The following is a 27,191-nucleotide window of genomic DNA, read 5'->3' as shown; positions in this document are numbered from 1 at the left end:
AAGACATAAATAAAAAAAAACATAAAAGGGTGAGTGGGTGAGATGATTTGTCTCTACAGTTTCGGTTCCTATAATGCTATGTTCTAAAACAATCAAAGTAAAGGAAACACAACCACAGAAGCAACAACTTAAAATCAAAGAGCACAACAGCACTTTACTTCACAGAGAGACATGAGCCCTGCAGAGAAGGGATCTCTACAAAGTTTTGTGGCCCACAGACTTACTTGCAACTCCTTGTGGCAAGAGAAGAGAGGGAATAAGTGTGTTAGTAGACTTAAGACAGATACAAAACAGAGACATGTTTCTACTATAGCAGTAAGGACAAAAAGGACGCAAGTTGGACAAACAAGACATGAAAGTTGTTACTCTGGAGCGACACAACTGAAGTCAAGGTGATGACAAGATTCAAAAGAGTATCCAAGAGAGAAAGAAAAAAACTTGGTGTTTTTAAGATGACTTTTACTGTCCGTCCAATAATATTTTCCTCCATATTTCCTATAATTTATCATCTTTTTAAAATGACCGCATACACGTAGGGTGACTTAACTTTGACACACACATACAAGCCTTGCTGCTGTGTGTGTCAGGGTTCATTTAACTTCTTACCTCGGCATCCTCCAACTCCACATCTAAGAAGTCAAAGTCCTTGAAGACGCCGAACTGCTGCTCACTGCCCGTATCTTCTCCCTGTACGTCCTCCTCTCTGACCACCTCCTCCACTGTGGGTATGAGACTGGTCTGCTGGTCCGCAGAGTCCAGATCCTCATTGGATGAGAAAACCACCTACATGGAAAGAAAGGACTCTTTGTTGTCACATGGTAAATCTAATATTTGTATTTCCATGAAAATATATTCAAACAAACATCTAAATCAACCACAACCACGACACAACACAGCAACAACATGCAGGATTTTTAACAGTGGATTTACAGAGACCTTGTCTGAAGCTTTAGAGTAGGAGAGGAGTCTTACAGATGGATTTTTGGGAATGCCAGACTCTGGGCCACACAAGGAAAGGACATTCATCAGCCTCTCCCTGGTTCTTCTCTGTAACAAGGACAAATGTACATGATGAGAAATGTTCAAAGAGCAATTCTTCTCTACAGGATATGCATTTTTGTTTGAAGCGCTCAAGCACCCAATGAGCCACAACGTTTCCTCTTCATTTTTAGTTGTTCCAGATCCACACGTTAAACAAAATGATCAGTCGTACCGGAGCGGAGGAAGAGGCCCATGTGTCACCGTCCGATCAGACTTAACAATACACTTTTGGTGCTTCAGCAGAGGTCTAAAACCGTATAGCTGCAAATCGGGATCACCTGATAAATCATGGGCACTGCAGTCACCTGTCTAGCAAGGAGGCGGGGGTGTTAATACTCACCCTCCTCCCACTCCCACCAGCCGGCATTCATTAATAATCAAATCATAACTGATGAGTTAACACAGGTCACATACCAAAATTTATGTAAATTAAAGATAAAATCTAGTATTTGGCGGCACCTTATGGCGATAAAAGGCAATTGCGGCTTAGCTCCGCCTACCCTCTCTGGCAGACCAACCACTACTGGCTGATGGAAAACGCGTCACTAACTGGGCGCCGCTTGTGATTTTTTCCACGAATGTCGCCACAGACACCGAGTCCGTAATAACACTATATACTGCACATGCAAAGGCTTTCATCAGTGGGCCACAGGCTCAATCACCATCGTGTTACCTCAGTCGGTGATCGATAGTGACTTAACAGACATTTATTTACATGACAATCTTTCTCAAAATCAAACTATTCAATTAATTATTAAAGCAACTATTTGGCTTTTACAAAGTGTACAACCTGTGACACACTCAACATCCAAAAACAGGTGCATAAAAAAGACGACGTGAACGTGTGACAGAGCTTCTTAAAGAAAAGTATTCACCGTTATTTGACCATTTGGTGTGTTTCATTTTTTGTTCCACGCTGGACAATAAAGTTTGCAAATCTAAAGTTCACAAGCACCAGATGTTTTTACATTTGTAGTCGTTTTCTCACAGTTTGGATCCAATATAACTTTGTAACCCAAAATGACAACACAACACAAAACACAAAATGACTAACTAATCGAGGCAGCGGTAGGTCTGCAGGAAAAAATTCCGGCATTTGTAAAAGGAGTTTGGTGTCTGTGAAAGAGAGATGTAGCTATATCTGGTTCTTAACCTTTAACAAAAAGGCATTGCTCTTTAAGGATGTTGTCTATCTTGTGGAGAGTCAATTACAAGTAGAATCTGAGCCTGTCTGCGCCAGTGGGGGTACTTTGAGGGCACACATTCGCCCACAAAGAATACGGTTTAACCATTACAGCTAACTCTGTGACTGACAGCTAAAAAAAATCTGGAGCAATTATAAAACTTTTAAGCAGCTTTTAGTCATTTTGACCCCAACTGTGTAAAAAAAAATTTAAAAAAAATATATAGGCCCGCTTTAAGTATTTTGTTGTTAGTGTGTCTGATTGATTTGGTACCTGAGAGAGTTGAGGCCTCTTCCAGCTTACTGGCACAAGCCCGTTGGAGTTGGAGCCGGATGATGTGGAGGAGGTACTCCTAGTCACAGCGATGACCTGTGGCTTTCCATTCCTGCCTACTGCAGTTCGCTGGTCACCATATTTATGCCCTATGATTGGCGTCTGTTGAGTCAAATAATGCTAGTTAGAAATAAAATACAACAGAGCATTATCGTAGAGTGAAAGCACTTAAAGCAGGGTAGACACAGACCTCTGAGATGTCAAAGTGGAAGTCCAGAGTTTTTCCAGGCAGCTCCTTAGAGGAGTTGTTGAATATGCGCGTAAAGGCAATTTCTGGAGAGCCGCATGATTCTGTGCTGTACGAACGCTGCACATCGTCTGGAACAACGAGGCTGGCCGAGCGAGACACAACCAGCTTCAGAATGTTTTGGGCCTCCTTCCAATGTGGGCTCTGTAAAAAACAAGCACAGACATATAATGAGTCCATTGTGGGATATGAGGCTGTGTAGGTGTTTCTGGAGAATGTATGAATGTGAATGGACGTATTTTCCCTCAGAAGGCCACACCACCCCCCACACAGCAGCCTTAGACTCAATCTCTGCATCCAAGCAAATATAACTCAAAGTGCACATTCAGCAGTATAATGTATACACTACAACTGAATGACTTCTACAAAAGGCAGCACTGGAGAATCAGCCTGAGGCATTAATGTTAACGCAGCTGTGAGAAGCATTTAGTGCCCTGGGTCAGGCCTGGTAAAAGGCTTCCACAAAGAAAGGCCTCAAAACCCGACCCTGTAATATATGTTATTCTTTTTTATTCACTATTGTGGTACTATTTATAGACCACCTCTTTTCAGCACTGACACACATAAGGCTGTGGGTATAGAGGCCGTGAGCAATACAATATCACAACTATTATTAAACATACGGCAATGTGAGGTTTCACCCACAGCTGCAGAAGAAGAGGGTTTTATTTTACAAATGGTCTTAATACTTTAAAAGAAGATGACTTCAACTATTAAGTCACTGAGTCAGTACAAAGAATACAATGATATTTAACAAGTGTGGCCTGCACAGCACTGATTGTAATATTTGATCAAGCTACACAGGACAATCTCTACTGTCTACTATGTCCTAGTAGGGACGGGCAGATCAGTTCTGCAGCATCGATACTACGATACTCACAAGTTACTCATTTTGTATCAAGTCCTTTAAAAAAATATAGATAACATCATATATAAAGAAAACGTGGGCGGCTGCATCACTTCTTTACGTTTTCAAGAAGTCTGCACCTGCCTAATCAGCCACAGCACATTTAGCCGGCCCCTGTCACATGACTGTGGAAAGGACATGAGAGAACCACGCGTGCACGTCGCAGCCACAGCAGCGCGTTCACACAGTGCATGCTCATGAGGCATGACTCATTTCTGTAAGGTTCAGAGAGCTGATTATATATGTCAGATATCAGGCTGTTGGTCAGGTTGAGAGACAATATGTCAGACGTGAAATTCTAAATCTTAAAGATTTATTTTCCTTTTAAACATTGCTGTCAGGAAGTGAACGTTAAGTTTGTTTCAGGGTCATGGCCATGAAAATGATGCAGAATTATAAGAAAGTGCTTTCTGGTATTTCAATTCATTGTATTAATATTTATCTCATAATTGATTTGAGAACTGTTGAATTATTGACAAATTTTTCCATTAAAAAGGAGACTTTTTTTTTTTAACAGCACTCTTACTTACTTTGTAATAAATGATTTATAAATGGTCAGTACGTGTCCTGTGATTTGCTTTTAGGTGTAATGATTTATTTATTTTCACAAATAACCATTATTTTGAGAAATCACATACCCATACATACCCATCCTCGCAAAGTGTCACTATTTGTATTGTTAGAATTGGAATAAAAAGTATCGCCCATCCCTACGTCCTAGTGTCTGGCTCAACAAAATCCTCTGAGGACACATTATAGAGGAAAACAAGAAGTATCTGCACAGCGTCTCAGAAACAGACTGTGACCATAACAGAACAATTGGCTGATTGGAAAATACATAACTTTGCTGTGTTGAATAAGTGTAATTGAATGAAACAGATTTATGCTTCAAGGGCGAATTCTCCAAGAAGGTACTCTGTTTACTGTCTGGGGGAGTGTTTTGGATTTTTGGAAGGAGGATTCGATATGATATCCAAAATTATGTCAGTAAATTTGCCTCTTCAAGTGTTCAGTCTAGAGTTTTACCCAACCAACCCTCAGTGAAAAATCAGAGTAAAAACTGCACATAGACGTGCATTTTGAAAGCAAACGCCTCTCGCCTCAGCTCTCACCTGGAAAAGCACAAACTTGTCTTTACAATGGAAAACATAACATGTATAGTTAAGGATAAGTAAGATACCTGCAAAGAAATTTGGGGACCAATTTTGAAATTTGGTTGAGAAAAGTCATGTAGGTGAAATACTGCCTTATGAGGGAAACAGTGGGTGTTTTAATGTTTTCATGTGCATGTAGGGAGGAGGTAAGAGCATCTCCTGCTGCTGTTTGTCATGTAACCCTTTGCTTCAACATTCCTACTCCACTAAACATATTGTTTGCAAAAAGCTAAACAGGAAGTGTGGTAAAGGCTCACCTGAACATATTTTCCAATGATCTTCATGATCTCAAGGTTGAACTGTTTGACAGGTGCTGCTGATAGGTCGATATGACTCAGCAGGCTGTAGATGATCTGCAGCAAGGACTGCTGCATGCTGGGAAGGCCCTTCTCCAGCAACTGAGAAACAAAGAAAATACTGATGTAATTGCTATTTATGTGCAACAAGCAACAAGTTTGAACTTTACCGAGCATACCTCGGCCAGGTAGGTGACCAGGTTCAAGGTGATCTCGGCGAAGGCATCGTGGAGGTAGCGACAGACCACGTTGATCCAGTTGGTGCAGTCGCGGGAGTAGCTGTGTGTGCTGTACAGACTCATCATGTGGGCCAGGTTTGAGAGCGTGGCCGACTTCTCCTCTGCGCACACTTTGGCTATCTTATCAGCCGTCTCCTTACAGAACGGAGTGGGGCTGTCAAAGTGCTGGATGAGATGTGGTAGGAGGCACAGGATGTTCAAGGGAAAACCTGCAGACGTGTCAAAGGAAGACAACAAATAGTCATATTTAGCAAAGAAGGGATCTATCGGCAGAAATGGAATGATATTCATAAGAACGTTTTCAGTAGTGTATAATAACCTGAATATAAGAACCGTGTTTTTTATTACATAGGAATGGGCTATATATTTCTACAGAGGGAAAGGGTCTTCTTCCTAGACCTTATGCTTCTACAATAACCAGGAATAGACAAACCAAACACTTGAGCTAGAAAGGGCCTCTTGCGGATTTTGCAGCCACAAGAACCACACTGGTCAACAACCAAGTCAAATTCATGTTCAATTCAGCAATGGGGACAATTTCATGTCTTGCAAATCAATGCCTGCTCCAATGAGCAACAACCAGTAAGTGTAAGTATGCAAGACTTGATTCGAGAAATGCGCTGATGCAACAGGCTAAATATCTTGTCCATCCACAAGTCTTAATCCTGTAGTGTGTACTTAGTTTCGACCGTCAGTGACAACAGTGAGAACCTGAAGCTAATGAGAATGCAAGATACGGGTGGGGGAAATATTAGGGGAAGGATCAGTAACACCTGCAACACAACAGCTTTCATTGGAAGCTTTTTGCATGTCCATTTTTTGGAGGAAAGAACTCCTGGGTCACACTTGGTCTTGTGCCATTTTTTATGATTATTGTTTTGGCCTTTGCCTTTATTGGATCGGACACATAGAGTCAGAAATGAGGGAAGAGAGAGTGGGGATGACATGCAGCAAAGGGCCGAGGGTCAGGGCTGAGCCTCTATACATAGGATGTGTGCTTTAACCAATGAGCTAAACTGGTGCCCCCTCTTTTCCCATTGAACTACCTGTGTATGTTTATATAGTTTTGAAAACAGACACACCTGTCACAGATTTCTCCCAGAGAAAAAACTTTGATGTTTGAAGCCCTGAAACTGATCTCTTGGATAATTTGCAGAACTCAACAACTTCAAGACACACAATTACAGACCGTTCTGTAAAAGTCATACAGTGTGTGGGTGCCATTACCTGCCACTTGTGAAGGGTCTATCAGTGTGTGTCTGGACACACTGATGAGCTTGCTCAGCAGGTGGATGGTGAGCTCCTGAGTAGAAGCCGAGGTGAAGCCCTTCAGGAAGAGCTGCAGCAGGCCAGGGAAGCTGTACCACTTCAGCTTGGCCTGGACCTTCTCCAGACGCTCTCTGCTGTCCGGACGGTCCAGAGGCAGCTGACCCAGCAGCTTGTTCAGCAGCCGCAGGGCCAGCAGGTACTCAAACTCATAGTCCGACTCCAGCAGCGAGGCTGCAATCCAGAACACAGTGGCCATCAGATTCGAAGGGTCCACGGGGGGGATGGCTTCCCCTCCTGGACCCCCTCCACCACCTAATGATGATAAGCTCCGTGTGCGAGCCAGGTTCCCATGGCTTCCACCGAGTCTGTCAGCTATGTCCAAGGTGTTACTCCTTCGTCTGTCTCCTTTTCTTTCACCCATCAGGCTGGCACGGAGAGAATTACTGCGAGCGTGGACGTGGTGGAACAGGCCGCCGCTGTTCAGGTTCAGCTGGCCTGTGCTTTTCCTGTTGGCAGCAAATTTAGGCCCCAGCAAGTGATCACGGTTAGAGGTTCTGTAAATAAAGCGGCAAATCACTGTTTAAATGACTCATGTATTATGTATTTAAGGTAGTCTGTGGTGGAGAGTGAGGATGAGTCAAACATAGTGAAATAAAGAGATTAGTAGGCGAAGGACGTACTGAGCTAAGGCAGTGAGAAGGTCGTAGTTTTTCACTGTGTCTGCCAGCGTGTCGATGCCCGACTCCAGTGTGAGGAGGAGTTCAATGACGAAGCCCTGAGGAGGAAACAGCAGAGGTCGGTTTGTCAGAAAGATACAGATGACTCTAAAGCCAGTGTGACATAAATATCTCGTAGGGACAAAAGTAGAAAAAAATCAAATGAATGACCTTTAACTCTAAAAATCTCCCAAATCTAAATGCACATTCAGCAAACAGTGTTGGGTCATTACACTGATGCAGAGCAGCGTTATGTAACCGTTTCTGACCTGAGCTTCCTCTCCTGGGTCTCCTACAGTCTCCACCAGCCGAGAGAGGATGTCAGACAGTAAAGCAGGAGTCAGAGGTTGTTTAAGGGCTCTGAAAATCTGGAATGAGCGACCAGCGTAGTGGCGAGAGGAGCACGACAGAGCTGTTTGTAGGGCTACTTCGCTCAGCAACGACTCCAGCTGGAAACCTGCAGGGATGCACATACAGGACATACAGGTAAATATGATGAACAACACCAAATCATACCTGAACCTTGAGCTGAAGTCAGTAACATGAGGCAGATGTAAAGCATACAGACCTGACGGGCATTGTTTGAAGACAGTCACGACGTGTCTGACAAACACACTCAGCTGGTCAGCGCTCTTTATGTTCGGGTTCTTGGGCGACACGTCCTCGTGGTTCCATAGCGGGCCCCTCTTTCTACAAGGCAAAAGAAAGAAAGTTCAAGTCAGGCATTGTGACTTGCAGAAACTATATAATTACACAACACAGCAAAGCCCAAAATCAAACCCATGCAATATAAAAATACCCGGTCCTGTTAGACACAGCTGGAAGCATGAAAGCAAATGATTTAACAGCATGAATAACAAGCTGCATGGATGTTCACTCTTACACTGACACATACTTAGCATGTAAGATTATACATCAGTCACAAAAGTTGGGGTGAATGTATTTGTTCTGCAAAATGCTGATTATAATGAAACAGGGTCTTCTCACCTCGACGTGATGAACTCAATGAGAGCTTTGACCTTCTCATCCTGCTCAGCCGTGGCATCCACCTCACTGAGGAGCGAGGGGGAGAGGTGGGACAGAGCAGTTCCCCCGGCCCCCAGGCTTATACTGGATGAGGTGGAGCTGGAGCTTAGGCCGGAGTCTGTCATTGGAGATGGCTGACAATCTGGCAATAACTCCTGCACTCCTGTAGGAACGAATGACACACACATTCAGCAACATGGCCTCTCAAAATATACTCCTATAGAACATGAACGTTGCTGCCACCCAGTGATCTGCTTTTGCAGTTACATTCCTTCAGTTAACCAACCGTATTTATCCTATATTGGTATGTTTGCCTTTTGTGATGTCATTTCTTTAGTTTTTTCAAAGCTTAATATCCTTAGAATCTGTGCACTCTAAGCTAAAAGGCTGTGATTTAAATCGAGTTGAATGAAGTTTTTTCATTAGATTTTCCTAAATAAACTCACAAACATTGTTAATTCATATTTCTGAACACTCCAACTTATTTTAACAATGTTCATTTTTACAGAAATAAAGTGCCTGCATTGGTATTTTGTTTTCATTCTTTGAAGTATCTTGAAATGCTTCACACCCCTAAAAGTTGTGGAACTTAAAATATTATAGTTTTTATTTTAGATCAATTTAAACAGGTTTATATAAACAATCTCTCAAGGCAAGGCAGTGAGACCTGAGGTCACCCTCTGTTTTACACGTCACACAAAGTAACTTATTGAAATTATTGATAAACCTCAATGTGATGACATGAAAGATGGAAGCCTTAGGCTTCTGTTGCAAAAAGAACGAGTGCTCTAGCTATTCTGCTATTTATTTTAGTGATTTTAACAGGTTCATGTCATAAAAAGGTGCAGCACCACTTTGTCTCAAACATCTGCATGCAAAATGTCTGTGTCTCAGAGGTTTACATGATATTTCTTCTGCTCTTTACTGTCCTTTTGATTCTTAGCTCGTAGGCTGAACTGACCTGTGAGGTTGAACTCTGGAGCCGCTGGCTTCACTGTCAGGACCCTGGGCTCGTTGTAGTCTCTGTTGCGTAAAAGCACCATGGCCACAGACTGGACGCTGCTGTTTCCTCCCTGGACAACGAGCAGATGAAGCAGGAGGCGTTTGCAGTGCTCGTAGACTTCTGGGTGCTGGTGATCAAACCCTGGAGAAGGACACAGCAGAGGGAGAGGGGAGCAGATTTAAACACCACTTCTAGGTACGTTTCTTTGTACTTTTAAATTTGCTTATTTACCTATAAAAATTGCATGTAGCAAGAGGTGCAGGTAGGCACTCCACTCCACTTTGACCCCATGGTCCACAATGAGGTCGGTTAGTAGGATGACTGCAATGTTGCATCTAGAAAACAGATAATAGGGGGTTGACTTGAGCAAAGGACTAAATATTCTGGTTCAGAAGGAGAATAAAAAGTGATTCGTGGTGCACCTGTGAAGCGGCACAGCAGGGGCATTTGTTTCTGGTAGGTAGTCCACAAGAGGAGACCAACATCCGCCAGTGGGAGGGAAGGGGAGAGGCTCCGGCCGGTTGTGATCCATCACTTTCAAACGCCAGTTAGCATAAAGTGGCATGGAGTCACCTGGAGGAGGGAGGAGGTTAAGAGATATGTTGGTGGGAAAGAAGTGTGAATACTGTTTACTTTAGTTGTGCAAAGAGTTTGCTCTTCTTACTCTTCTCTTCCTCGTAGGATCCTCCAGAGCTGCTGCTGTAACGAGACTCCAGACGGTGGTGCTGGCGGTTCAGGTTACTGTTCAGACCGCTGTAGATATCCAGGTGTGTGTAACTGTGAAACAGATGTGCTTCAGTTAAAAGGATAGTGCGGTTTTAATTACGAAGAACTAAAATCTAATCAAATGCATCAGAAATGCTTTTTTAATGAAAGTCTCTCAGCTTTTGAGCGCTAAGTGTGTCTACAACGCTTCAAAATAAAATGTGACGGCCTTTCATCTGAATGAATCCAAATCAATAATCAAGTAGCTCTTCTTATTTGACCTTTCCTCATAAGAAGGGTCAAATCACACATAAAACAGGAGACTATTTAGCAGTGTTAGGGAGCCAATAAGCGAGCGCAGAGCAGCCTGTTTTTATACATTCAGTAATGGCAGAATGCATGTGTGCATTGTGCACACACTATATTTTGCACAAATCAACAGCTGCAAGTCAGACAGTTGAGCTTACAAAGTCCCCTAAAAAGGACACTGATAGTGTTACAAGAGTAGTAGCCTAATGATAACTTTTGCTTTGTCTGAGTGATTTGTGTGGTTAACAAAAGCTACTGAAAGCTGGTAATTGTGGCCTTATGCTGTGCATCTTCCATGTTCATAAGTCGTAGTTGACACAGAAAATCGTGCTGTATTCAGCTTCATACCTGTCCTCCATGTTCGAGTCTTTGATCTTGCTGTCGTGATGACCTTCATTTCCTGGCACCATGGTGTTGCTGCTGGAGGTTGTTCCTGAGAGAGCAGACATGAACCTGTGATAATCGAGCATTCAACACATTAATGAGCATTTGAAACACAGCTCTAAATCATTTACCTGAGGTGACTGAGGGGATCTTGTAACTGGAGGTGATGCGGTAATAAGGGGGATTGTCCATGTGAGTGACTGCTGAGCTGACAGGATCCGTCAACTCCAGCTCACACATCAACTCCTCCAGCAGCTGCATAGTCTTATCTCTGCCCAGGTAAACAACAACTCGCTTCACCTGAGGGGACACATGGAAAGCACAGCCAGACACATCAGGAATAAGTGGACACTGCATATTTTGACACAGTGTATGATGTAAAGATCCTGTGACTTACATAGGGCAGGAGGCTGGGGTCACTGCTGACTCCTGACATACTGATGAGGAAGTGCAGAATGATTTTGAGGTTCTTTGGCCAGCTGTCCGCTAACGTGGTCCACACATTCTCAATCTCCGACCAAGCAAACTCATCCCCATACTGTAACGGAAAAATCATTGCACAATCAACTAGAGCTCAACATTTCAAAACCACCCTTTGTATCTGAATAAGAGAGAGTGCATCAGCTGCCTCACCTTTGCAGTCATGAACATGAGATTGTTTAGCACCATGGTAGTTGCACGCGGGGAGCCCCAGCCCTCTCCACGCAGCCAGCGCCGGCTGTTGACCATCATGATCTCCCGCTCGTGTACATCCTCGTCCTCCTCCCCACTGCCACAATCCTCCGGTCGCCGCACAGTTGGTTTGAAATCAACAAGTTCAATGTTGTTCATCCAAGGCAGGAGGTAGTGTAGCATGACCTGACGACCACCAGGATGTGCTGTCTGGATGCGCTGGCTCACCTCTGGAGAGGGGACAGAACAAGTTAGTCGAAACTGAATGCACCAAAGGGGCCAACATCAGCGAGCAGTAAACAGAAACTGGTTCTCCTCTTGTGTCTGGACGATCTTTACTCCCACTTCCAGCTACTTGAGGCTGACCAGTGCCCCACTTGCATTTCAGGTGCAGATTGCCTTGTCTATCTGTCTCTAGAGACAGTGGCAGGAGCCAAAATACATAGCCTTTGCTGTTATTCAAGTGCAAAAAATGTGTTGAAAGGATTCTGAAATAACTACGTCATGATACAGATCTGTCAAAATAAAAATTTTTGCTTTGTAAGATCTGTTTGCAAGTTTTTCAAATGAAGTTTGTTTCCAATATTTTTTGATGCAACCTCAGGACCTCATGAGATTCAGATGCTGGTAGGCTTTCGCAACACCAACATCACACAGATTTCTTGTATTCACTTTTGGTCAGAACACATCTTTATTCTGCAACAGTATTACAAGTATATGTCAATATTTGTATCATGAGATTATATGTTTATATGTGCAATAGTCGACCCTTTAAGTGTTTTGATCATACAAAGGGTAGATAAAAACCTCCTAGTAAATGGAACAAACCTGAGAAGATGGGCAGCGTGAGCTCGGGGTAAGTCCTTGCAAGCTCCTCAGACAGCTGGTAGTAAGACACAGAGTAGAGGTGTGGCAGAGGCGAAGGAGGGGTCAAGATACCATCTGTTCGCAGGATCTCCAATTTGTGGGCGTAACGGAAGAGCTTGGGCTCCAGGATCTAACACAAATAATCACAATATAAAGTATTAAATCAAATTAATAAATGAAAATAGCAGGTGGTTAATAATGTTCTGAAGAAACAGACATGCCAACCTGTAACAGCTGCATGGCTGCCTCGTAGATGTCCCTGGAAGAATCAGCCGCCTTGAACAGAATCAAGTTCAGCAGCACCACAGTGTCAAATTGGTAATCCCTGACAGGAAACATAAAACATAGGCAGTAGTTTAGTTACAAGTTGCAGGCTCTTAAGAAACAAACAAACCCACAGATCAGGTTGAAGCTGGGAGTTATGTGTAGTACCTGTTATGAAATACATTAGCGATGGCCCTGAAGCAACCGGCAGCCACACGACGTGAGCCGGTGTAGCAGCGGTCCACGGCCCAGAACATGAGGTTGCTCTGGTCTGGATTCAGCTCCAGCAGCAGCATCACAGCTTCACAACCCAGCTGGTGCACCTGGAAGAGACCACACAGCAGCTGTGAGACCCATCAACTCACTTCCTTCAACAGTAGCTACACAATCCTGCAACTTTTAACCCATTAATTTTAAGTATGCAGTATTAACATGGGCTCAATACTCAAATACTCGGTAAAGCTGCGTGTATAGGCCTGCCATAAGGACTACCAATATTGACTATGCAATGACAAGGATTTTGCAGATGCTAAATATGGATCACCTCATGAATTGGCCTAACAAATTTTTGCATAATCACTCAAAACAAGGAGAGGTTCTTAAAAAACTATGTTTTATATTTTATTTAATAGATTAATGATTGAAAGCTTCTTTTCTTTGACATTTTTTAAGGCTTTTTTCCATCTCTTTATTGGATCGTGATGCTGGAGAGGGACAGGAAACGTGGGAGAGAAGAAGAAGAAGAAGGAGAATAAGAGAGAATGGATCAAATGAACTTCGGGTCGCTGTGATGACGACTGTGATGGGGCGAACACTCTAAAAAAAAAAGCACGTAATTCTAATTGCTTTCTGTAAATAAACATTTGTTTATTGTTTAGGTCTTTGTCTGAATGAAACTGTCTGACACTGACCTCTTGCAGTACTTCAGATCACCACTGGGTAGCGCTACTGTCATAGTATCTGAAGCCTGACCTCAGGAAGTCTTACAGTACAGGTTTACAGCCAGACTGAACCAAATGCGTCTTATAAAAAATAATATGATGATAGCTGACATTATAATTATGTACTTCTGTTGTGTTGATCGCCATCATTACAATGATCCATTAAGATGGCCTGGTATGGGACATATTTCATAACCCTATTAAAGGTTTTACAAGCTTTGATGAAGACTGACAGGTGAAACATGGGGAAGGTGCTTTTACATGTGAGCTATTTAAAAGAGTGAACTTTTCTGTGTTAGCTTTGGACAGGTCACCTTCTTTTTCTACACTCTAAATATTTGATTGAGTGTTCACGCTTATCTCAGTCTCATACGCAGAAGTAATCCACATCCTCTGGCCCGACTATCAAAGATCATTTTAGTGATGATCAGAAAGAAGAAAGAGCTGTAAGAAGTTTCTCACCTTCTTGTCCTGAGAGTCCAGGATGTTGTCTAGCCACTTGTAGAGGTAACCATCTGATGAAAGGCCAACGTTGTCAGCTACAGGACCACAACACAACACTGCAGACATGGCCTGGAACAATAAGAAAGCTGTCAGTTATCAGTAAAATGGAGTATGTTGCATGTATTTGTATAGTTATATGTGTAGGTACCTTTAGTGCACAGTACTGATGGCGGTTGATCTGCATATTTCTGTCACTGTAGCGGTCCAGGGGTGTGAACATGATGCTGAAGGGTCCGGCCCAGTGACTGAACAGCATGAACAGACTGTGTCTCAGTGACTGCTGGGGGAAGATGGTTCTCCTCTGATGCACTGAAAACAACAAAATCAATCCATAAGACATAATACTTAAAATCAAGGTGAAATTAAAAATGTCATTTTAATCCTTTTAGATCACATCCGCGGTAATATTGTGCATCTATTTGACAATATAGGCAAAGAAAATACAGAAAATCCATTTCTTCGTCTTCTTATATCAAAATCCGATCATTTTTTCTTCCAGTAAAACTAAATTTCACGCGTGCTTACGTAAGTTAGCACCAAACAATTTCAACCAATCAATCTGCAACATTTAGCCGCAGAGCACCAAGAACGCTCGGTCAGTTAGCTAGCTACTGCGCTGTGGAGAACGTCTGTCTACGCCCACTTCTCAACGATCAAATCAAATCCCTCTAATGATATGTCCCGCCTGCACGTCCTGTTTCACTTGGAAATACGTCACGATACGGAAGCTAGATACTCTCGAAATGCCGTTTCAGCTCGACTTTAACGCTAACTTCAGACATTTAGAAGAAGAAATCTTCCAACAACTGACTGAAGTATCTTAGCAAACGAGTAAAAAAAGAGATGTACCTGGGACATTCTGAATGATGTTGGCCACGAGTGCACTGAAGTGACAGCGAATGTCCTTCAGTGTGTCAGAGTCCTTGTCATTTTCAGCCTCCAGCAGCTGCCTGGTCAGATCAACATACTCAAGCAGCGTGCTGTTCAGAGAGTGGCTCTCTCCATCTAACCCTCCACTGGCTCTGCAAGAACAACAGTAACAAATTAAAGATGAGTATGGTTAGAAGGCAGATAAATAAAAGAACAATTTCTTAATCACACAGTTAAGAGTTGTTGTGGATCACATACATCTGACTGATGACACCAGCATCAGCCAGCAGCTCAAATATCCGGACCAGCTGGACCCTGAGGATGTCACGACGCCTGCGCCGCTTCATGTTCTGCAGAGTGGACACAGCAGCATTTTAACTCCGGACATTTTCTTTTGCTAAACACAGAACTTGGTGGTGTCAAAGCTAACGAACCAACTGCACTTACTTCAGGTCTTCTTTCTAGAGCTTCTTTTATGATGGGATTTAGCTCCTCTATCAACTCTCTGAGAACAGAAAGGTTTCATGTAAATAAACAAAAACAGTTTATAAGAAGGTATAAGAAGCTATTTATATGGTTCATGCTGAGTTATGTTTACCTGAAGGCCACGGGGTTGGTCCTGCCAAGCCCCAACACAAGAGACTCTGTGATGTCCATGCTCTCAGAGCGCATCATGGGAACAATGTGTTTGAACAGGGAGGAGGGGGACGGAGTGCCAACAATCTAACAGACACATAAAGAGCAATGTCATGAAAAGTAAACAATATCAAGTCTGTTGCTTCTATGTTACACAAGAATTATATTGGATTGCATTTCAATTCTGCTCTCTTTCTGCACATTACAAACCTTTAAAGATCTGGAAATTAGCATTCTAGTATTTCTATATTCGAGTGTTGTCTGTGCAGGTGCTGCTGACCTTTGAATCATAACTGTAGCCGCTGTCCGGCGTGGACGCCAGCGTCTCAGGCGGGGAGCAGCGGACGGAGCCAGAGGCGGAGGATGAGGAGCACATGGAGGGGGAGGAGGAGGCTGAGCTGCAGCAGAGGATCAGATAGTTCCTCCAGAGACCAACATAGGAGTCACTGCTGTTCAGGCTGTTCACTTTCTTGGCATTGATGGGGCTGCTGAAGGTGGACATACACGAGAGGTCAGAGATAAAGGACAGGACATCAAAATGGCAGACAAATATCGCATTTGGCTAACTAAGCTGGTTTTAATGTATATAAACGCTGAATTTACATTCTTCACACAAGAGCATACGGGGGGTTCAGGACAGTTATTGCAAAACACTGCGACATATGTGTACGCAGATGGCGTACTTAATATTTTCAAAAAGTGTAAATGTTTGCCATCTTGACCAGACAGCAGAAGGGGAGGACACGTCGTAGGCAGAGATTACAGATACTTCGACTTGCTAGTGACAACAGGGCCAGCACAGGCACGTACAAGCACAGCACGTTTATTTTAATCATTTTTAATGAAATATAATGGAACTCGGGTCAGCAAACAAGCAGATGGATGTTTTGGCGGTCCCAAATCAAGGTCAAATGTCAGGTTGCACTTCACCAAACAAACAAAAGGGTAGAAGAGGTCAAAGGCTGCCATCGTCCTTTTTGATAGGTGTACAGCGGCTGTGTTTGACTTGAGACAACACTACGGCGTTGTAAATTCAAGCACCACACAAATAAGTAGACAGTGTACACAGTACACTACACTGAAGTGTACTTTGAGACACTGGTTAAGTCATCAGACCACAATCCTAACACATAGCGTCATAACAAAGACATCATAACGTGACCTCTATAACCAACACACCCACAATGACAACACACAATTACATACATGTGCAAACACACAGGACACAAAGACAGAAAGACAAACATACTTGATGTCGACTTGTGGAGACAGCAGCTGCAGGCGGGTGTAGGCAAACATCCAGGCGTAGTTGAGGGCAGTGGGGCAATGTTTGGGTAGGTTCTCCTGCCGCAGGTAGCTGGAGAAGCTGATGACCCAAGGGTCCTGGCCCTGAGTAACGTGGGCAAACACCCAGATGTGCGACGGGCTCACCACATCAAACTGGTGGCTGATGGGAGATGAGCTCCACTCTGCCAGCGTCTGAAGGTCAATGCCACTGGGACAGTACAGGAGGTTGGTCTATGGAGGAAAACAAAGGGAGGCGAGTTGAGTATCAGTGTTAGAAGTGTTTAATGATTGTGTTAATAAGAAGAAGCATCTATACCTGGTCAGCTCCTGTGAGGTGAATGAAGCTCTCCAACACTGAAGCACTTAATCTGTCCATTACATCGATGGCCAATTCCTCATCACCCTGAAAAAGATGGAGGTACAACAAATGTCAGAAAACAGAGTTTGTGCAACAAAAAAAGCATTTACATACGACTGTTGTTAGCCAGTGACAGTAAAATGCACTGTGAGGCTGAAGTGATTACCTTGCCGATGCCCAGTGCAGTGTGGAGCGCACGGACCTCCTTGAGCACGTTGACAGCCAGCCTGCGTGTGGCAGGTCGGCAGCTGCAGAGCACCACCAGAGCTAAACCCTCCACCACATGTAGCACGCCTAACGGAGGAGTCCGGTCCAGGGACAGAGAATGACCGCTACTGGAGCCCTGTGAAAATAACTTATTGTTAGTATTACTCAAATCATTCATCACTCAACAAATAATAAGTAGACTAATGCACATAAGAAAGGGGATCAGATTAGTTTGGCAGCCCTACATGACAGAGAAGAATCCAGCCAATTGACTAAATCGTGCTGACACTTCCTTGACCAACCTGCACTTCGTGGCTCTTATTGCTGCTCTGCACCGCCTGCCTCCACTGGCTGATGAGCTGCAGGAGCATCTTGACAGCGTTGTCCAACAGTGTAGGATGGACATCGGTCACTTCTCTGACGATGAAGTATACGAAGCCTGAGAGAACATCCTCCCGCCACTCTGGGAAATCTACCATCAGGGCCTGAAGGGTAGTGAAGGCAAGGCCGCGTAGCTCCTCATCCATGTGGATGGTCAGTCTAGAAAAGAAGACAGACATTATAGTACGTGTGGAATCGTGTAGGGATGCATCTGTAGTAGGTTGAGAGGACGGTGAATTACTTTGCCAGAAGCTCTATTAGGTCTTGTCTGCTCATGCCATCTGGTATCAGTCTCGGGATGGCGGCCACACACGTACGGAACAGATCGATCTTTGGCTTCCTCTCTCCCCTGTAGCACAAATGCCTCATTATAACCTTCTGACGGACAGACATACAGAGAGCAACACTAAAGCATGACTCAGGGGTGTGGTTACTGACGTTATCATGTCCTCAGGCTCCTTGTTGGACATCTGCACGTTGGTCATGCTCATAGAGCGTCCCACTTCCTTGTCCAGGTGTCGTAGGATGTTATCTAAGGCCTTTCTGACTTGTGGGTAGTACAGTGACATACCTGGAAACAACCAGCAGTGTTATTACACTCACAGGAAGGAACAACACAACATAGATGCCATTATACACATGTTCCTATCACGATGAAGAACAGATTTTCCATATTAAAGTACCCGACTTTCCCAGGGCTCCACTATCCAGACTTCAAAGTGGATCATGCTGAATAGAAACCCTGTAACGTTTTTCCTAAAATGCCCTTTCTTGATGTGTTTCCAAAACTTTCAAGCGCCTACCTATGACCTTGGCTTCTTCATCAGTGAGCGTGGTGTTGAGGAAGATCTTTTTGACACGCAGCGTGTTTCCAGAGGGCATGATGATCCCTGTCGTAGGCATTGGAGGCTCTCCATCTTTCTGCTGCAGGCTGTCAGCAATCACCAGGAAGGCTCGCAAACCGATATTCATCCGCTGAAGAGGCAGAAACAGGGAGAGGATGAGAGAGAATCCACCAACAGGACGACAATATCAGAACGTTAGGTCTTATCTTTGATTACCTCTGGGTTGATGGCAAAGGTCTTGTGAGACTTGCCGACACACAGGAGGTCGTAGATGATCTCCTTCATAGCAAAGTCCAGTCTTTCCTGTAAAAACCAACACAGCAACAATCACTTGCATGCAGCTCCTACTAGTTAAAGTCAGCTGTGAAACCCACATGTTTGTGCTTTAAGCTTACCTGAGCTATGAACTGAATGATCTTGACAAAGATGTTGAGAGGCGTGTCCCTGGGCACCACACTGCGGGAGCCTTTGGGGAAAAGTGCTGAAACGATGCTGAGCAGTCGACTGGTGGGGAACAGAGGGATATGTAAAGCTCATTTAGTGCTGAACAACAACAGGAGAATATATTAAAGCAGCTTCTACTTAATAGTCACTGATTAATAAGTTGATTTTGTGTTTGTGTGATGCTGGAACTGACCTCTGTGTGACAGTGTTACTCTCACACTTGATCCTGATGATGTAGACCCACAGCAGTCTGTAGAGCGACTCCAGTGCTACACGCGACATTTTGGGGTCTTTGTTCTGCGGACGTCAAAAGAAGAATATGAGCCACTCAAATTTAGTTACAGCGATTTTGTTACCCACCTGTGAGACTGGTTTGTTCATTCATTGAGAAACTCAGATCAAAACCAAAACTGTGCAACTTACTGTAGAGAGTTCATTTTTCTGTGCGTGCATTATTAACAGTCATTGATGGATGTCTGAACAATTTTAAGTCCACTATGTCTGATGACTGCTCAGGTGCTTTTTAAGATGCGGTTCTTACCCAAGACATTCCATCTATAACTACTGATGAACTTGTATCAACCTTTTAATGGATCAATGGAAAAGTATTATTAAAAAATATATATATATATATATATATATATATATATATATTTATTCAAATCCTTGTTTTAATGGGTCAGCAAACAAATATAAGATACCTTATTGACTTAAGATATTTCATGGTGGGGACTAGAGGCGCAGCCTTGCAATTCAGCCTCTCTTTAAAAGCTTTACTGACTGTTCAAGAGAGAGAGAGCTGGGTTTAGAAAAATGTTTTTTGACCCAATAGAACAGAATCGAATCGAATTGAGAAATCCTTATCGATACCCAGCCCTAGTTCAAGATGTAGTCACCAGTAAAACTACAGAGGAACACTTCTATTTTATGGGCTTAAGCAAAGCTAAGTACGGACACACTCATACTGAACCAGGGGGAAATGTATTCAGGAAGATAACCGAGTCATTGCAACCATGAAAAATGCTTAATTTAATGAATATCAATAATTTTTCATGATTGTTTTGGTCCTACCCACCAAATCACCTGCTGTGATGAATACCTGTGTTGTTAAGAGAGGTGCACAGTCATACTTTGAGCAACCATGCGTAGAGCATGTGATATGGGCATGGTTTCTCTATTTTAGTATTAAAAATAGATTTAAAAATGCAGTCATATATTTATGTGGAGAAAACTGAAAAAGCAATACGTTTTTAAAAACCCTGCTGTCCATCTGGTAGCTCAGGGTAAAGACGCAGCCTAAAGACAGCGATCATCACCGCCTGGCGCTGCTCCCAGATTAGCACAGATATCTTCTTACTGGGAGGGCACAGTGGAGATAATTATGATGATGGCACGCCATGGCTTAGCTTAAGCAACAAATCCCAGTCGCACACAACAGAAGATCACTGAGCACTAACAAATGTAGTCTCTGATGTCAAACGGAGCTGCTGGAGGTCATCCCTGTCCTGTCACATCTAAAGCAACATCACAAGCTACAGGCTCTTCACGTACTCGTCTCCTCTACTTAGATAAAGCAACACTTCAACATCACTGTCACTACGGAGACTGAGTCACAACTCCACCAGACAACCAGGCAGAAGCAGAACTGTACAGCTCTACGTCTCGATGGAGAAGTTTAAAAGACAAGGGAGCAGCAGGCAGGTCACTGACGCCAGATCACTCACCTGCAGCGTCTCAATCTGCTTTCGGATGCTGTTGTTAGACGGCATCTGGAGCGAGTCAGTGTGAGAAGAAGATCAAATGACAGGAGACAAAGAATGTAGTGTTTGTGGGGGGGACACATGCAAGTAATAAAAAACAAAAACACAGACCTAACAAACATGACAAGAGCAGTCTGTAACATGTTCACTCTTGTCATTGTTACAGGACATAAATAGGGACTACATTAATGAAATCAAACATAATGAACTGTTTAAACATGCCACTTGTGGAAGTGGCATGCTGCAACTACATGGTAACAGTTCATTTGTATTTGATATTGTATTGTTTTTAATAAAGAGTGATCAAAATCTTAGTTTAAAAGTGCAAAAGAAGTAAAATAAGGTGCGCTGTGGTTGGGAAATCAGACAATGAGACGAGGAAAACACACATTAAAAGAGGAGTGAATTTAGGGGACACAGAGGGATGAGGGAAAGGAAGCTTGACGATGTGTATGAAAAATTATTTGAAAAAAATTAAAAGCAAACAAATCAAAATAGATTTTTTCTCCTTAAAGGCCGACACACACACCGATACCCAAATCAGCAGTCCAGTTAGACCCAAGTCAAACACAATGCAGATGATTGTATATCAACCCTGTGGGGACCTAATGTTTAACTAGGGCTGCACAATTACCACTTAATTAAAATTAAAATAGTTTTATCACCAAATATTGAATAGGTTTTTGGAAACACAAGTGTTACATATATATTTCACTTGTGTCAATGCAAAAAGTAGTGATAGCTAGATGATCTATTTCCTTATTCTTACTGTAATTTATGTTAAAATAGGAATGCAACTGTAATGTTTTTATCGATTAGATGAAGCATATTTTAGGATTATTCGGTTACTTAAATATCTATGTTTAAGTTCAAACAGTGAAAAGGTAATGTAATCATTTCCCAGAGTCAAAGCTGACGTCTTCACAGCTTTTTAGGTTTAAACATCTGATGCCATAAATCTTATCTTCCTTTTCGCAGGTGTCTGCAGGCTACTGCTGTCTTGTGCATCTTGCACCACGACTCACTTCTTCCACACAGCTGTTTAGGTTGCATCAGATCTTAGTCAAACTTTGCAGCAGACAGTGGTTTACTTGAGGTCAGATGCTGCAAATCCAAACCATTTAAAGGAGACTGAGGAGGCTTTTCTGGGAATAAACTCCTCACTTTTATTAGCATTAGCGCATGCCCCCATGCTGATATTTTACCAATTCTGCAGAGTACACTTGTATAACTACGAACTACAGGGGCTCTAACAAGCTGTGGCGGGCTGTAAACATTGCCATTAACCAAAAAAATAAAAATTAACTGATAAAATAAATGAATCCCCAACCTCTAGTTCAGGTTTATAGCAAGTTTTCTTCAGAGGGGAGAAGCTGGAAGGTCTATAGTTCATCCAAGAACATATATGGATAAAATGCAGCATACAAATGTATTAAGAAAGGTAAATAAACATCTACATAAGGTGTTAAACCTGAAACTGTCTTTATACTGTTTACAGACAGCATGTTGACCACATGATGTCTCCTTCCTTACCCTAATGTGTCACATGTGCACACTTGGTATTCACATAAAAGTAATGTGTTAATCATAGCAGTGCTGATGAATCACAGCAGGGCTCTCTGGGACGTGGAAAGCACAACATTTCCAGTTAACTGGATTTATTAGGTTAGTAAACATTTTAATTGTTAATGTGACTTATTCTGGTTAGTCCGACTCTAAAGATCATTTATTGGTGTTTTACTTTGAGTAGTAACCACAGGGTTAAAATCACCAGTTGGACGAGAAGCTCTGAATCAATGACATCATCACTGCACTCGATCCTTCACACGAACCCATACAATTATGTAAATCACAGAATCAGCAACGACACTCAGAACACCGACTGATCACGATTTTCAAATCAAGGAAGTCTAAAACAATCACAACGGTGGAAAAGGAGACTGGAATGAGATCACTGAGGAGACAGACAACCATTCGAAACCATCCTAGATCACCATCACAAAGACGCAAACAGAAATCTATCCACCACATGATCACACAATCCGCACAAGGCGCAATCAATGCAGAATGGACAGGCAGTCATTGAGTCAGTCGGTCAGTCGGTAATTTCATCAATGAGATTCTGAATTGGCTCCATGATGGTCAGGGGAGGAGGAAAGTAGGTTTGATCTGTTTGTAATTGGTTTACAAGGAGTCATTAACAGACCTGAGTAAAAACAGCACTTGAGATAACATATGAGATGAGATGGAGGACATTTTGGAGCTTTAGAATGCTCCACTTAATCTTATCTAATGCTCGTATAAATTAGCTGTGGTTACATCTAATAATCGTTTATTTCACGTGTGCATTTTGAGCATAAATTTATTTTTTTATACAAAGATTATTTTAAAACTGAATCAAATCAAGTGCTATTCCTGTCAACATCTGTTTGTTGATAATGGAGGGGAAAGTACATTATGATCTTTAGGCAGAACCACAGGGCACACCCTTCACAACAAAGACAACTTCTTCTAAGAGTGGTATTATAGCATGTACTAACATTAGAGAACCATCGCTTCCTTTTATTAATAATGAATGTGAAAGCCTCCTAAGGTTCATCAATTTCATGGAGAAAACAGAGAAGTTGTCAGGGAATTCATGTTACTTACTTTGATTTTAGGTTTCATAACAAGTCTTAAGACCTCTGAGGTTTAAACTGAATTAGTCAAGCCAAGTACATTGCCCTAAAGACACTGAAGAATACAGTCATTGTGCCGTTCTTTAGAGCACAAACTTTGTCTAATGGCTGGGGTGTGAAGCCTCAGGCTAACAGTACCTTCAGGTGCGAGAGGCAGTTCTGGAGGAAGATGTGCCAGTTGTTGAGGAAGAACTGCTTCTGACTGACACACAGCAAGCATGTCACCAGCGGGTAGAGAGCCTGGGGAGAGGAAGGAACAGAGTCAGCATCAAAACAGCAAAGAGGGTTTGTAAGTTTGCCCAAGGTTAGGGCTTTGGTTATATATAGCAGGAGCAATATCAGCTTTTTCTTAATAATTCATAATCTTGTGCTCTAGAAGTTTTACGACATTATAATTGTCAAAACTACAGTCAATTTAACTGCCACCATTACTTTGCCTTCTTCTGTAAATAATTATTGTAATATTGTTTTTCTCTTAGGCACCGTCTCCCTCACATTAACCCACACATTTTATATTTTCACTGATATTTAAGTTACGTTTTGTATTTCTCTTATTTGTACTTTGTAAGACAGGATGTCCGTGCTCTTTTGCATAAACACACCACATTTGTTTGTTCAGACAACACTAACCCATCTGCATAAGTTGCAGTGTTAAGGACATAGACTCCTACTTAGTACTAAGTTGTCAGTAGGTAGGTCAGCGACAAGGCTTTCAATGCAAAGTATAAGAAGGGAGGTCCATCATCTCACCCTGCAAGCAATGACGCTGCCAAGTCATGGTTACCCCATAACTCCTCTATCTCTCCAGACAAACTCAGAAATAGACGAGGCTGTTCTGGCACAGCGGCTCCGTACTTCTGTCACTCAAAATCTGTCATGTCACTGTGTGTCAGAGCATCTGGACTCTGCAGACATGTGATCCAATTGCATTTGCAAAAGTGCATTTTGTGTGTGTTTTTTTTGCAAATAAGACTTTCTAAATCAATCTTGATACCATCTGGATATGCCAAGAATGGATTTGAGCTTGCCGTCTAAACAAGGCCTAAATGTTTTGTAAGGACATTTGTAAATAAAACTATTTGTACCAAAGCTTTAAATACACAAAGGAGAAGAGTAAAATCAGTCTCAGTAAGAGACCGAAGCTACACAACTGCTTTAAGATCTCTTTAGGACAACAGGTTCCAGGATACGTCGCTAAAAATGCTGCAGGCATACGTTAAAAAGAACTCCATTAATTTGATACTGAAGATAATTTTGGACAGTAAACATGATGGGCTAACAATGAGGTCACATTTATTTTCAAAATCAAACATTTATGGATGATAATGAGGAAGTGGGTGGGCTGCAGCTGATAGAAATGTTGATGAAATACAGGAAAAGTGAAAGACAATAGGAGCAGGAAGTTGTAAAGATGCAGAGTTAACAGTGAAAGGGGTGGAGAGGAAGAGAGATAAAGCTGGGATGATATAATTATTACCAAAGAGTGCTTCTTTCTGGAACTAAGGTCAAATGTTGTCTGGTACAGCATCTCCACGAAGTTCTTTAAGCACGGCACATTGACTTCATTTTTCACCGCCTGAGGACAGACAAGTCATTACTATAGATCTCAAATTGACTAAAGAACATGCAGATATTGATTAACGGAGAGTAAAACTGTTAAAATGCTTTGAAGTGTTACTCACAGCTGCGACAGGGATGAGGATCTCCACAAAAAGGCCTGCTAGAGCATGTTTTATGTCCTTATCCTTGACTTCCAGGAAATACTGAGCACACTCCTGAGAAAGGACACAAAGGCAACATAAGAATACACAGGCACAAACGACAGGAGAGATTGCAGTCTAACATAAACATACAGTATTAAGAGGGGGTGGGTAGGAGTTCTTGTGTCCACGTTCCGGATGTCAGAATTGGTTCAATTTAAAGATGAATCACATTTTACATCTTATACAACATGAATTGACTTGGTCCATTTTTTGTTTTGCATGTGATGTAATCTGTGCATGCTGCGCCAGGATCACATAGCTAAAATGAAACATCTAGGCAGCTGCTGATAAGGTTCAATGTTCTCAGCCAGACATCTCTCTATCTAAAGTGAGAGTCATACTTGGAAGTTAACTACAAAGACAACAAAATGACAGATATGCAACATTAAACTTTTACAATGAAAAAATACTAGTTTGATGATCGACCATTTATTTAGGACAAAGAGAAAACAATAGAAAAAGATCCATCAACAGATCTCCATCACCGTGTTTGTTAGCACTGTTAGCATGCACTGTTGTGATGTCACCACAGCCGAGAACAAAAGTCAGTTCATAAGGAAAATGGTGACGGGAGATTTGCTCCTGTGAATTATGCGGAAGGAGAAGGCCCAGTGTTTGTTCGGCTGGAGTGTGAGCCAACATCGCGTGTAACAAATATGAGAGCGGCCCTTCAGTGACCACACTTTCTTTATACAGTTCACACAAGGTAGCTTTAACTACACACTTATGTACAGCTCTTATTATGGAGTCATATGTAACAGTCACTGAAGTAAACACATTTACAATAACATTTTTTAAGCTGTAGAGAGGAGGAAAGGTTCTGACAGCTGGTTATTATCTCTCTCTTTTCTTAAGTATTACACCGAGTGTATATTTGTGTTTATAAAACAACTGTAATTGTCCATAAAACTTGAGGATGTTATGGTTATTCAGAGAAGATAATGGGTTGGAATAAATAAGTGTATACTTCATCACATGACACACTTCATCTACTATTATCCACAGAAAATGTTAATATTGACCAAACTATGATGGAGAGTATTGAGACCCTAACTGATGCAGAACCAAATACTGCTGTTCACATGGCAAAAATGAAACGTACAGCATCCTGCAACCATACAGGAAGTGTTACTGAGGCAAGGAAACACCGTTTTAATCGTATTATTGACTTTCGTTTCTTAAATATCAAAACAAAATGTTTATATTCTAACCAGGTCAGACTTTAAAAGATCATATGGATAGAAGCCATGAAAAGTGCTATAACAGAGCGAAGGACATAAACTATGGTCTGTTCCATTAACACATTAGGAAATCAGCGTAATGTTAAGACAGAACAGAGAGAGTGTTTTTAAGCACTCTAGAGAGGCCAGTAAACAAACTCCATTCACAACTCTGAGACACACACACAAACACACACTCCTTGGCAAACCTCACCCTTGATCGTTAGTCATCGAGCTTTATGAGCCACCGCTACAGAGAGCTGCTGAGTTTGAACAAAGGCACAGCAGTGAAATAAGATGTCTGCTGCAATTTAGCAAACACACATATCTGCCACACTTACTGTACAGACTCTCAGGCAAACGTGCACAAATAAAGCACCATAATTCACCTGCATGAACTGGAAGGAAGCCTCGAAATCCTCCACAGGATACATTTTAACCCGGAAGAACTTCATGCCCATGATGAGACTGATGATGCTCTGGACTACGTAGGGACTCTGCTCTTTTTGTCGGAGCTCCTTCAGTTCTGTGATGAACTTCTTTCTGACTGCCTGAAACCTGAGACCAAAAGACACATACACATTTACAAAACATAAATCCCCAAAAGGTTGAGAGGTTAACGGGTGATTAAGAATGTGCTAAGGTGTAAATAATACAGCCAGCGTTCAGCTAAGTTTGCTT

At 42.3% G+C, this 27,191-nt stretch overlaps 1 protein-coding gene across 11 annotated transcripts in view; it reads right to left on the bottom strand.

The window, feature by feature from the left end:
* The window catches only part of fryl (furry homolog, like), an 83,982-nt gene that overhangs the window by 19,328 nt on the left and 37,463 nt on the right, over nucleotides 1–27,191 (bottom strand). For 4 of the 11 annotated variants that reach the window (XM_069680196.1, XM_069680188.1, XM_069680189.1 and 1 more), the window contains 44 exons: nucleotides 26,900–27,068; nucleotides 25,210–25,302; nucleotides 25,005–25,103; nucleotides 23,666–23,767; nucleotides 20,814–20,858; nucleotides 19,283–19,386; nucleotides 19,041–19,149; nucleotides 18,862–18,948; nucleotides 18,604–18,775; nucleotides 18,239–18,371; nucleotides 18,042–18,149; nucleotides 17,722–17,959; nucleotides 17,379–17,555; nucleotides 17,171–17,257; nucleotides 16,817–17,085; nucleotides 15,848–16,055; nucleotides 15,530–15,654; nucleotides 15,379–15,436; nucleotides 15,190–15,281; nucleotides 14,911–15,083; nucleotides 14,210–14,370; nucleotides 14,020–14,130; nucleotides 12,785–12,939; nucleotides 12,578–12,677; nucleotides 12,314–12,482; nucleotides 11,447–11,715; nucleotides 11,211–11,351; nucleotides 10,945–11,113; nucleotides 10,778–10,862; nucleotides 10,080–10,192; nucleotides 9,838–9,988; nucleotides 9,647–9,750; nucleotides 9,374–9,556; nucleotides 8,374–8,575; nucleotides 7,955–8,076; nucleotides 7,656–7,843; nucleotides 7,351–7,445; nucleotides 6,629–7,224; nucleotides 5,342–5,610; nucleotides 5,124–5,264; nucleotides 2,749–2,949; nucleotides 2,499–2,660; nucleotides 937–1,047; nucleotides 607–783 (listed from right to left, as the gene is read on the bottom strand). In XM_069680196.1, the coding sequence (XP_069536297.1) occupies nucleotides 607–783; nucleotides 937–1,047; nucleotides 2,499–2,660; nucleotides 2,749–2,949; nucleotides 5,124–5,264; nucleotides 5,342–5,610; nucleotides 6,629–7,224; nucleotides 7,351–7,445; nucleotides 7,656–7,843; nucleotides 7,955–8,076; nucleotides 8,374–8,575; nucleotides 9,374–9,556; nucleotides 9,647–9,750; nucleotides 9,838–9,988; nucleotides 10,080–10,192; nucleotides 10,778–10,862; nucleotides 10,945–11,113; nucleotides 11,211–11,351; nucleotides 11,447–11,715; nucleotides 12,314–12,482; nucleotides 12,578–12,677; nucleotides 12,785–12,939; nucleotides 14,020–14,130; nucleotides 14,210–14,370; nucleotides 14,911–15,083; nucleotides 15,190–15,281; nucleotides 15,379–15,436; nucleotides 15,530–15,654; nucleotides 15,848–16,055; nucleotides 16,817–17,085; nucleotides 17,171–17,257; nucleotides 17,379–17,555; nucleotides 17,722–17,959; nucleotides 18,042–18,149; nucleotides 18,239–18,371; nucleotides 18,604–18,775; nucleotides 18,862–18,948; nucleotides 19,041–19,149; nucleotides 19,283–19,386; nucleotides 20,814–20,858; nucleotides 23,666–23,767; nucleotides 25,005–25,103; nucleotides 25,210–25,302; nucleotides 26,900–27,068 (6,823 nt within the window). The remainder of the gene's footprint in view (nucleotides 1–606; nucleotides 784–936; nucleotides 1,048–2,498; nucleotides 2,661–2,748; nucleotides 2,950–5,123; nucleotides 5,265–5,341; nucleotides 5,611–6,628; nucleotides 7,225–7,350; nucleotides 7,446–7,655; nucleotides 7,844–7,954; nucleotides 8,077–8,373; nucleotides 8,576–9,373; nucleotides 9,557–9,646; nucleotides 9,751–9,837; nucleotides 9,989–10,079; nucleotides 10,193–10,777; nucleotides 10,863–10,944; nucleotides 11,114–11,210; nucleotides 11,352–11,446; nucleotides 11,716–12,313; nucleotides 12,483–12,577; nucleotides 12,678–12,784; nucleotides 12,940–14,019; nucleotides 14,131–14,209; nucleotides 14,371–14,910; nucleotides 15,084–15,189; nucleotides 15,282–15,378; nucleotides 15,437–15,529; nucleotides 15,655–15,847; nucleotides 16,056–16,816; nucleotides 17,086–17,170; nucleotides 17,258–17,378; nucleotides 17,556–17,721; nucleotides 17,960–18,041; nucleotides 18,150–18,238; nucleotides 18,372–18,603; nucleotides 18,776–18,861; nucleotides 18,949–19,040; nucleotides 19,150–19,282; nucleotides 19,387–20,813; nucleotides 20,859–23,665; nucleotides 23,768–25,004; nucleotides 25,104–25,209; nucleotides 25,303–26,899; nucleotides 27,069–27,191) is intronic. The other 7 variants (XM_069680190.1, XM_069680193.1, XM_069680191.1 and 4 more) reach the window with 4 other exon arrangements.

Source organism: Semicossyphus pulcher, unplaced genomic scaffold (assembly GCF_022749685.1).
Source record: "Semicossyphus pulcher isolate SPU_LCO1_2020_fin unplaced genomic scaffold, fSemPul1.0.p SCAF_4, whole genome shotgun sequence".
Classification (NCBI taxonomy): domain Eukaryota; kingdom Metazoa; phylum Chordata; class Actinopteri; order Labriformes; family Labridae; genus Semicossyphus; species Semicossyphus pulcher.
The sequence above is the reverse complement of the archived record's forward strand: the minus strand, read 5'-3'. Positions and strand labels throughout refer to the sequence as shown.